Source organism: Pundamilia nyererei, unplaced genomic scaffold, assembly GCF_000239375.1.
Source record: "Pundamilia nyererei isolate P.nyererei 1_Seehausen unplaced genomic scaffold, PunNye1.0 scaffold00008, whole genome shotgun sequence".
NCBI classification, from domain to species: domain Eukaryota; kingdom Metazoa; phylum Chordata; class Actinopteri; order Cichliformes; family Cichlidae; genus Pundamilia; species Pundamilia nyererei.
In genome coordinates this window covers 3,759,906-3,770,713 of record NW_005187409.1, presented here as the reverse complement: position 1 = coordinate 3,770,713, position 10,808 = coordinate 3,759,906, and the positions used below count along the sequence as shown (strand labels likewise).

At 38.3% G+C, this 10,808-nt stretch overlaps 3 protein-coding genes across 9 annotated transcripts in view; 1 reads left to right on the top strand and 2 right to left on the bottom strand.

Annotated features, from left to right (window-relative positions):
* Positions 1-1,172: 1,172 nt before the first annotated feature.
* On the bottom strand, positions 1,173-7,946 carry rab41 (RAB41, member RAS oncogene family). 6 transcript variants are annotated; one of them, XM_005722996.1, is made up of 8 exons: positions 7,743-7,944; positions 6,577-6,635; positions 5,530-5,583; positions 5,155-5,260; positions 4,124-4,235; positions 3,622-3,715; positions 1,659-1,725; positions 1,173-1,454 (listed from the first exon to the last, which is right to left on the bottom strand). In XM_005722996.1, the coding sequence occupies exons 1-8, from the start codon at positions 7,819-7,821 to the stop codon at positions 1,390-1,392; spliced, it is 636 nt and encodes a 211-aa protein (XP_005723053.1). In that variant the 5' UTR covers positions 7,822-7,944; the 3' UTR covers positions 1,173-1,389. The 6 variants fall into 6 exon arrangements, with proteins under 6 accessions (XP_005723053.1, XP_005723052.1, XP_005723051.1 ...); XM_005722995.1 differs by lacking the exon at positions 3,622-3,715 and adding an exon at positions 3,121-3,214; XM_005722994.1 differs by lacking the exon at positions 5,155-5,260 and adding an exon at positions 4,526-4,631.
* Positions 7,947-9,426: 1,480 nt separating this feature from the next.
* Positions 9,427-10,808, bottom strand: part of arr3b (arrestin 3b, retinal (X-arrestin)) — a 6,325-nt gene continuing 4,943 nt past the window's right edge. The window contains exon 16 of one of the 2 annotated variants that reach the window (XM_005722990.1): positions 9,427-9,854. In XM_005722990.1, the coding sequence (XP_005723047.1) occupies positions 9,655-9,854 (200 nt within the window). In that variant the 3' untranslated portion in view covers positions 9,427-9,654. The remainder of the gene's footprint in view (positions 9,855-10,808) is intronic. The other variant, XM_013908270.1, reaches the window with a different exon arrangement.
* The window catches only part of inppl1b (inositol polyphosphate phosphatase-like 1b), a 28,462-nt gene continuing 27,441 nt past the window's right edge, over positions 9,788-10,808 (top strand). The window contains exon 1 of the mRNA XM_013908269.1: positions 9,788-9,904. The gene's annotated coding sequence lies outside the window, so the exon portion shown is untranslated. The remainder of the gene's footprint in view (positions 9,905-10,808) is intronic.

Here is a 10,808-nt window from a genome sequence, read left to right as displayed (position 1 = left end):
CCCCCCCCCCAAACTCACTAGGCGTAAATGTCACCTGTAGGTGGCGCCTCAGCAAACACGCAAACAATAAATAAAATAAAACTTTAAAACATGCGTATCGGCATCTGTACTTTTGGTCACGCGTACAATGTTAGCTGTATGTCCAAGTTACAAAATAAATAAACCAACAGTCCTTCACAGGCAATAGCAATACAGCAAAAGATATGGCAACTAACGTCTGCACTTTTTTTTACAGCAAGGGTGTTAGTAAGCTTTAGCTGTATCTGAGGACATCTATCTACCAGCTCTACAAACAACTAGTGAAGCCATGAACCAGTCAGCAGGCTTCTCTGATATTTTACAATATTGTGGCTTGATTCAGTGCACAACGTTGGTGAACAAACAAGCAAGGCATCTGTGTTCTTATCCATGGAAATCCTGCGGGGTGAGCATGCTGCATGTTGTTGCAATAGTGTAATCAACACAACACAAATCGTCGATGAGATGGTGACCAAAGTGACAACTCTCCATCGACGTGGAAAAACTGATTTTCATAGTATTAGGGGACCATCTACTCAGAATGCCTCCTCAGACATGTTAGTACAGTGCAGAGCTCATTCAACAACATATAAACTTTTAGGTTAGTAGGCTTTCTAATTTGTTTGGGCTGGTTTCCCTTTTACAATGGATATCCACTTCCTTATTACACATCCTTCTGCAGTACTGTTAAATACAAATTTGTGTTAATCCGGTCCGCTTACACACTTGTATTTGGCAATGTAAGCTCGCAGACGTGTTAGGTATAAGTAGTTCCACTGACACAATGAAAAGGGTTTACTTGAGCCTAATGTGGTAATATAATGTTTTGCAATGATAACAGTTCACTGGTTGAGAGCCAGTCATTACTTCCTCAAAATAAGACAAAGTCGACAAATGATAAGCCGTTTAGGAGACAGAACTCTCCATTTGAGACAAAAACAAAAGGATAGGCAGAGAACTCAACCTTGTAGAGTCATTTAAATAATCCCAAGCAGTTTTACTTTACAACAACAAGAGTAACAGCACTAAGATTCTAAACTGTGCAATAACTCAAGAGCAGTTAGCTATGTCAGTCTGCAATCCTATATAATGCCATGCAACTGGATGAAAATCTGAACATATCAATTAACTTATTCCTTGTTTTAAATGTTTACTTTTGAACCATTTTTTCCCCAAATAATTTGTTTCAATACAGTAATGCACATCCACACGGTTACTCTGAAAAGTCACTGAGTTGAAAAGGGAAAAAAAAGAAGAAGAAAAAAGACAGGTCCTCCATCCCGATGGCCGTGTGCCAAGGGTGGAGGAAAGTGGCCACTGAGAGACAAGCTGTTGGTGGGGAGGAGACAGGCTGGCAGGGGCTGAGGTGTACTAGCATGAGCAGCTGCTCTCAGTTACAGTCATCTCTGGCTGTTTCTCCAATTTGATGTCGATCACTGAGAGAAGTTAGTTAAGTAACACTTCACATGAATTGCAGATTTCACTTCTTTTTTTTTTGTTTTTTGCAGTGCCTTTCATTCTCTGCATTCTTTCCAGTCAACTAAGTCGCAGTCAGTGCTAAGTTACAAATATTTTTAAAACTGTGGCATGACAAAAGGTATGGCAGCAATTTCTGCGCAAAAGCAACTCAAAAAGGATACTGTCCTCTTTGCTTTTCTCTGGTGTGCTATCCATCCCGGGCAATGCAGCAGCAACGCGTCGGAACAGCTGAAAAACAGTAAGAAAAATGAAACATTTGAAAGGAACAATTTGGTAAATAAAATGTAGTAGTTTAAGTAGCAAAAAACACAAGACAGTCCTGTGAAAAGAAAAACTCTCACAGGTCTTTACGCAGTCCTGTAAAAAACTAAGAGCTAATTTCTGTTGTACACTTGCTGATGTGCTTGGGATCGTTGTCCTGCTGAATGACCCAGTTTTAGTCTTTGGACAGATGGCCTCATATTTGATTCAAGAATAATTTGTTTACAGAGAAGTTCATGGTGGACTTGATGGCTCCAAGGTATCCTGGTCCTGTGGCTACAAGACAAGTCCAAGTCATCACCCCTCCACCACCATGCTTGACAGTTGGTACGGGGCGTTTGTTTTTCGCATAATGTGGCACAACGCTTTACGGCCAAATCTCTACACTTTGGTCCCATCTGCCCAAAGGACATTGCTCCACAGATTTAGCGGTTTGTTCTTATACAACTTTGCAAACTAAACTATGCTCCTTCTGGGAACCTTCAAAATAAGTCACCCCCCCCAAAATGTCCTATCATATATCTTTCAGCATTGAACATGCTAACCAATGTCTATAGAGTCTGACATGTAGCTCTTGAGTTTTTGCAGTTTATCTGAACATTGCACGGTCTGTCCCTTTAGTGGAAGACTGTGGCATTGTGTTAACACATTTCAATTTTCCAGACCTCACAGAGGTTCTCACATTTGCTGATCATCATTTCATCAAGTGCATTTCATAAGCAGCACCTGGCTGCTACTCAGCCTCTTTATTCCTATTGAAGCAGTAAGAGTGAAATTACTTTTTCACAGGACTGTACAGTACATTTTCTACAGATGTAGCAGGAAACTGTTTATACTCAAATCTCCAGAAATGTGTTTTTATTTACATGTTTACTTAAGGCCCCAACACTAAGGCACTCACACTGAAACAAAGCCCCTGGCATCCTAAAGAATTTCAGTCTTGATGATAAATCTTTGATTCCGAACAGCCAAATACAGTCATACATTAGAGTTAGATAGAGTATCATGGAAAGTACTGAAAATCTGGTAACAATACAGTTTATCATATTACCAAACCCTAGATGGTAGTCAATGGGCAGTATGTAATTAAATTATAGCTAGTTATCTATTGCATTTCATTGAATAAACACAAGTGGTAGTCAAAGCAACGATACAGTCATCTGCTGAGAAAATCTATTATATTCATAGAAATGTTTTAGCAAATCAGACAGAGTACTGGGAAATAAAGGCAGTTGCAATAAACCTGCGCAGAGCAACTGCACTGAAAAGTCTGTGTGGAGAAAGCTGCGACAGGTCATGATGAGCCACGAGGGGGGACAGAGTAGAATTAGCTCAACTACCCTGAGAAAACGGAATCGCTACCTGTTTGACATTGTAGCCAGTCTTTGCGCTGGTTTCAATGAACATGACATTCAGTTCCTTAGCTCTCTGCTCGCCCTCCTCCGTGGTGATCTGTCTGCTCCGGTAAAAGCAGAAGGATGGAGATGGCCGAACAGACAGATATGGAAAGAAACCGCAAAGAGGACAGGCCAGAGGAAAAGAGAAGAGATGGAGAGAAGGACAAAGAGAGCTCAGCAATGAATCTTGTTTGGAGTGAAGAAGAGAGTGGTTAGTTTATAAGGCGGACAGAGACAAAGGGACAGAGGCTGCTGTGCTGAGTAAAGACGAAACAGCATAAAATCCACTCCGAAGGTCAATGATTCATTCAACAGCCACACTCTAATCCATTAAATGATCGAAGACATGGAGGAGCTTCACACCCCAGATGTCACAGGCGGGCCTCCCTAACCTCTGGGACAGTATGAGCCTTGCTTGAAACGGGATAATTTGTCACCATTACACCTGCTCCTGCTGAACACCAACCTGTTTGACGTTATAGCCAGCCTTGGCACTGGTCTCTATGTACATCACATTGAGCTCACGAGCTTTCCTCTCTGCCGCCTCAACAGAAACTTGCCTGCCATGGTCCCGGGAAGGGTAAGGTGAGGGTGAAGGATGGAAGTGTGGTGTTTTTAGGGGAAAACACAAAAAAATATTCAAAATGACATGAAGAGAAAAAACATAAGGCAAAAGAAAAAAAAAAGGCAAAACAGAAATATGATCAAAGTATAAATAAAATTAAAAAAAACCAATATAAATAAAAGTATTTAAATAACTCATAGAAAGGCTGAAGTATGCAACATTACAAGGAAATAATAAAAGTAAAAACTGGATGAGATGCACTGAAGGGAAGTGGGATTCCAGGCTTTGGCAGAGTTTATGCTACACAAAGATACCTGTTTTGTAAATGCACTAGGATCCATTTATCAATCTTTGTAAATAGAACAAGAAAACAATCATTCGCGCTTATCACACAACCATGTACCTTTTATCCGCTAAGTCTGTTTTGTTCCCGACGAGCATGATAATGACATCACTTCCTCTCTCTGTTCTAACATCATCAATCCACTTTGAGGTTTGCTGGAAAGAATTAAGATCTGCAAATGGGGTGAAAACAAGCAACAAAATACAAAATCATTATACACATCAGCCACATGTGCCCCAAAATACATGAAACATCTGTTACAATACATTCAGTTAAAAGCCTAGAGAAAAGCCTAATCTTATATAAGAAAAACCTGTAGTTATGTGTTAGTGAGCAGGAGTATTCAGAAGAAAAAGCTTGGAGAAGAAGTGTATTTTGTATTAGTGTACTAGCAGAAATAAAGAGCTTCCTTCCTATTACTCTAGAGCCCTACAGAATGGTTAGAGGACAGCCCTGACTCACTGGTGATGTCATAAACAACCACAGCAATGGTAGAGTCACGGATGTAGCTGGGAATTAGGCTACGAAAACGCTCCTGTCCAGCAGTGTCCCAAAGCTGGAGCCGGACCTGAGGATTGGAATTGCAGAAGAAGAAATTGACAAAAAAAAAAAGAAAAGTCGAGATAAAGGGCAGCAAAGGGAAGGATGAGAATGTGGAGAACAGGACAGACATAAAAAGAATTGCAAGCCAAGCAGTAAAGAAGAGAATGACCTTTAAATGGAGGAATTGCGAAGAATCATTCAAATGCAGAAGGCTCAAAGATGACGGGTGTTATGCAAATGTGAAAGTAGGCCCTGCTGAATCATTATTTAGGCAGCTCTCACAGGATTTCTGCTCATGAAGTGACATTGGCAGACAGCTTTTTCCTTATTCTTCAAGTAAGACTTATAACTATTAGCATTTACACTCCCCTGGACACTGCTGGAGAAATGCTTTTGAATCACTACACCTAATACAAACAGTATCTGAAATATACCCTAACATGCTATCCAGCGGGTTTGCTAGGCTCATTGGTGCTTTTGATTTTGTTTTTTGCCCTTCCACATACTAAGTGAAGGACAAGGAGGAGAGGCAAAGCCACAATACCTACTGGCTATGTCATAAACCACCACAGCGGCGGCTGAGTCGCGGATGTAACTGGGGATGAGGCTGCGGAAACGCTCCTGTCCGGCTGTATCCCAGAGCTGCAGCCGGATCTGTGGCCAGCCACGAAACAAATGTGGGAACATGGGGGCAATTCATGATCCAGCCAGGGGATGGAAGGAAAACAAAATCTTGAAATAATGATGGGAACTAAAAACACGATCACATGTTCAACAAAATGAGTGAAAAAACAAAACAAAAAACTAGGATAATCTATAAACAATGTGGAATGTTGTGATAATAAGCAGAAGCATGCTTCTATGGCAGTTTTAATACCTGACCAGTTGGAATGATGTAAATTACAGTAACACACTGGGCTTACCGTGCGATCTTCCAGATACATAGTTTTTGACAAAAAGTCAATGCCAATTGTTGCCTGTAAAACAAACACTTCAATTAAACAGTGTTACCAGCAAGTTAAATGTATTACATACATTTAAAGAATCGTTACCTACATTATATGTTAAAAACATATTTTATTGACCTTTTTCATAACATAGCTAAAAAATGTCCAGAAAGAACAAAATTATCAAGTATTGTGATAGCGGTTTTGTGTGAAGATGCTTTAGATAGGAGTTCATCTGTAGCTGGACTTGACATAAACAGATGATAGTTCTTTCTTTTTCCTTCTGTCATGATTTTTGTACTTAAATCTGAGGCTGATGATTTAGTTAATTTGCCTTACATGTAGATTCTTATATCATGAGTTTGTCATTTAAACTCTAAATGAGCCAAATAAAGATAAACTACTACTACTTCTACTGACATTTAGACTTGTCACACAGGTAGCGCTCATAATCTAATCAGTGGAATGCACTTACATGCTTCCTAACATCCGGAGTAAGTGATTTTTGTAGCAAGCCCTTTGTGTGTTGCAAACATTCTACTCTGGTTGACTGGTGAAACATAATGGTTTCGGCAATTTGAAGTAATCCGTTATTCATGTTTCGTTATACACTTCACAGAAGGTAAAACCTCAGGGGCTTAGCTAGCAAGCTGATCGCAAAAATAGACACTATATTTACCATATTTACAAGAATGTGAATAGACAGATTACTAAATGCAAATTCCCTATGCCAAATACAATTAAACTAAATGATCCCATAATTTCCTCAGAGATTAATAAAGTATTGTTTTGTGTTAATCTTTTTTAATTGTCCAATTTAAATGTGTCTAAATATTTACAAGTATCAGCTACTGACATGATAAATTGGTCTATTTTATTCTATTTTAACTGTCACATATGTTATTAGATGATCAGTCGCATTGAAACTGTTCGCTCGTTTTTTATTACACCTGTGCTTGTGGCAAAAATGTCAGTTTTCAGACAAAAATGACTACACAAATCCCTGTTATAACTTCTTTTTACCTGGTAAGTGTTGTCAAAACTGTCATACATAAACCTGGTGATGAGTGAGGTTTTCCCAACTGTACAGAAAAAACACAGTCACTTTAGTAACACAAGAGGTATTCCAGGTAATTCAAGCCTAAAACCACCACTCAAATGGTAAATTTAAAAATTATATAATTGTGTAATTAAGTCTGTATTCAATGAAGAGATAGAGAAGAAAAATGAGTCGGTGACATCACACGGTGAGTAAACTGCTATTACCACTGATGCAGTGTGGACGACTGAACCCACACGCTGAGCTGGCAATATGGGTGGAGCCACAAAATCTGGAAAATTAAAATGTACTCGACCCCTGACAGCTGGCTCGTAATACCATACTGTATCAATTACACGACACAAACATTACTAACAACAAGCCACGTTTTGCAATGTCAGGGTCAGTCTCCGAACCTGAGCAAAAATAATGGCAATGAAGGAAAAAGGCCGACTGGTGCGAAACCACCGGTCGACGTGGCTTGTTCAAGATGCTGCAGCAGGAAGCTAACAGCCAAACAACTATACACCAACAAACAGACGGTTTAAATTAATTCTTGAGATTTTCTGTTTGAAGCCTGTGATCTGTAACAGACTTAGAGCAACTATGTAAGTCTTTAAAGTGCGCAAGCGAGCGTCAACATTGACGTTTTAGCCCAATAGAGCTAACTAACTGCTAGCTACAAGCAGAAGTAACGTGCTAACAACGAACCTCCATCACAAACTAATGGGAGGAACAATGACAATGCCCATTGACTCATTTCGTTAATTTTTAATATGTGGATAAATCTTGAATACAGCTGCTACGACACAATAATTTGTCGTATTCTTGCCCTCTTTTAAGGCACAAAACAAGCTAGTTTAGCGATCTATCTCAAGCTAATGGTAGCTATTCAATGACATCATCACCGGGGAGAAAAATCGGTAGGTTAATAATCTTTGTCATGCTCTAATATTCTTTGTTGACATTGCAAAATTAACAGATTGTCCCGTATCATTCCTGGTCACTAATATACACTACATGACTGTACCATACCGTGCAATTTTAAGCTAACACCACAAAGCTAGTTAGCTGATCTTGCCAGTTCTCCCAACATTTCCTTTCATCTGACCAAATTAACGCTTCTCTAAGTACTTCGTGCCCATCTTACCACTCTGTTCGCCCAGAAAGACGAGCTTGAACTTTCGTAAGGGGTTGCCAAACTCTCCGCCGCCGGTCGTGGTTGACATTTTGTCAAAAAAAATAAACAGCTTACTAGCTGACTTGGCTAATGATGTGATGTCTAGACCAGAGAGGACCAAGCCGTGTATCCTTATCCTACACTAGCCAGCGCTATTGTTTTCTGAAACATACAGCAGTGGAAATAGCGCCTTCAAGTGGCAAACACAGAGAGACAACAAAATGGCAAAGTTAAGAAAGGCCTTGCAATCAGGATTACCATTCTATTGCAATATTTGCAGGTTGAAAAATCTGCAGAAACAATAAATACATAATTTAAATGCATTTGTTTACAGGGAGAGTAAATGTTTACACAGGACATTTTACAACTGCAGGAAATTTCCTGTAATATATTCATTCAGTCAAATTAACTCGTGGAATCATGTTACTTTCATTTTTAACAATTATTTTAAATAAAATAATTTGTGTAGTTTATTCAAGCAAATATTTGAAAATAAAGAAAAAATAATAAATAGGATAAAATCCCAAAAAATAAATTCTGAATAAACTGCATGATGGGCAATTGGGCAGAATAGATTTCAAATTAATATAAATGAAATCTTATGTGAAATTGAGCATTCAGTATTAGGGTGACTGTTTTCAACTTAATGGTCAACAGTTAGGTAAACAACTTTTTCAGCATTGGTAACAAGGCTGCATCAAGCTGACAAGTCATTTGATCTGTAGCAAACAGCAACTGAAATATCTAATAAAAAAGTTTATTATTTTATATATTTATTATTATTATTATATAAAGTGTCTTCCAGTTGTAGAATTAACCACAAAAAGGTCTTCCTGAATATTGTATCTCAATCAGAAAACATTTTATAGTGCAGCAGATAACTGAACATTGCTGCAAAATCATCCACAGGTGGTTAGGGGTACCAAAGTTGCAATAGTCTTTTTATGATTGCTTAGTTATATTCGTAACACGAGTTGGCCAATATAACAATGAAGGGCAGTGCTGTCGTGTGGCAAGAGGATTCTAGGTCAGATTCCAAAGAAAGACATAAATGTGAAGTTAGGTTAAGCGTTGTTTCTAAAGTGGCTGTTGGTTTGATGGTAAATGGTTATCTGTTTCTCTGTGTTACCTAAAAAATCCTTTATGACAGGATGTGTGAGCATGATAGAGCTGAGCCATAGGCAAAGGAGTCTTCGTGCATCCGATACATCTAATTCATTGAAATGCATGAAAATGAATATCAAATGAATAAATGGCATGGCACTAGATGAAAACAAAAAATTTAAAATTGTATTGTTTTTTGAAAGATTGTTTCTGTAACCCGCTGCACTATTATTGGGAGAAAGAACCACAAGAAGCAGAGAAACGGTTATATATTTTTGGGTCACTATTTACAGACAAGTAGGCCATGTGAAATGTTACCGAAAGCTGGAAGGAAGGACATGTCTTGCTGCAACTTTTCGGAGCAGTGGTATAATAACTGGTTACACCCAGAAAAACTTTAACTGTGACTTAATCTAGCAAAAAATGATAGCTAACATAAACATAAAAATGTATCAGTTTGGTTAGTGTGGGGGGAAAAAAACCCTTCCAACACCAAAACAGATCATAAATATGAACAAAGAGAAGTTTGTACTTGAGAAAAATGGATTTATTGAGTTTTCTTAATTGTCTTAACAGAGTGTCACATTTGTGTTTTTAGAATAGCCACTCATTTCATCCATTCACCATTTTTCAACATGTAATTTCTAATGTCATAAAAATAAAGATTACGTTAAATCAAGCTCTGCATCCTCATTACCAATGACACATATTGAAAGGTCTACTCTATTGTGGGACACATCTGTTGGATTCTAGTGCTATGATGTCACGCATGGAAATTTCACACAGACTTCTGACCCTCAGTAATTGAGTTCTCATAGTTATTTATAATAGAATTGAATATATACAGGGGAAATTTGAGCATTTTGTGCTCTTCTTTGCTGATAATGAGTTCCTTTGTGTTCTGTGTTCTGTGCATGAGAGATGATTTTCCTTGACTGGCTGCTTCAACCATCCGTGGTGTTAACTGTGATATCTGACCTGTGGATAAAATGGACAGACAATGGACTGTGACTCTAACATTATTCAAGGTAACTTGTGGAATATATCTCATCTAATTTTGTACAATCCAGTTTCCAAAAAAGCTGCAACATGAATGCAATGATTTGGAAGTTATTTAAATACTGTATTTAAAAAACAGCATATCAAATGTTGAAAATTAGATACGTTTTGTGTTTGTAGAGAGAGAGAGTGGCAGGGGCATTTTCATCATTATTTTAGATCACGTCTTTTTTTGTTTAGGGACACTGTTAATATTTGGGAGGCCTGATGGGAACAGTTGGTGTAATTTGAGAGCACAGTGTTTCCCAGTTCTTGTTTGATGTAGGACTTCAGCTTCTTTGCAGTCTGGGGTCTTTTTCATTTCATAACACTCCAAATATTTTCATTTGGTGACAGAACGAGACTGCGAGCTAGTTAAGCACCTGGAGTATGTGCTTAATTTTTAGTATTGTTTTAGGAAATAAGCAAGACCTTATGTGAACTAGAAGCCATGGATATGTTGCTATGAAACCTACATATACATTTCAGCCTTAGTGATGCCATCACAGATGTGCAAATTACACATGATACATGCACCCCTCTCTTCTTCTCTGTGCTAATAACAAGCCGGTTGGTCCCTTTTCTAAGCCCAGATTATGCTTTTTGACCTTGTCTCTTGTATACAGAAATTTTTCCGGGCTTTTAAATCATTCAATAACATTATGTAGTTCTGTTAAACAAAAATTTATTCTTTAATTGTTGAACTCTTTGTTCACACAGTCTTTTACTGAATTGTGAACCCTCTCGCTCATCTTTGCTTTGCTGAAAGTGCCAGCCTCAGTCGGGGTACTCGTTCTACAACCACTCAGTTATCTCATTTAACTTAAAACATTTTGAGTTTCAACATTTGATAAGTTGTCTTTGTAGAAGGGTTACATTTTTCAATACATACAT

What these genes read in the sequence shown, in the direction of transcription:
- rab41 (XM_005722996.1), bottom strand. Translation starts at nt 7,821, where the DNA reads ATGTCAACCACGACCGGCGGCGGAGAGTTTGGCAACCCCTTACGAAAG. An exon ending in ACAGACTTAGCGGATAAAAG is followed by an intron (nt 3,716 to 4,123) that starts GTACATGGTTGT and finishes GGACCATGGCAG; the next exon opens with GCAAGTTTCTGTTGAGGCGG. An exon ending in CTGGCTATAACGTCAAACAG is followed by an intron (nt 1,726 to 3,621) that starts GTTGGTGTTCAG and finishes ACTGTTTTTCAG; the next exon opens with CTGTTCCGACGCGTTGCTGC.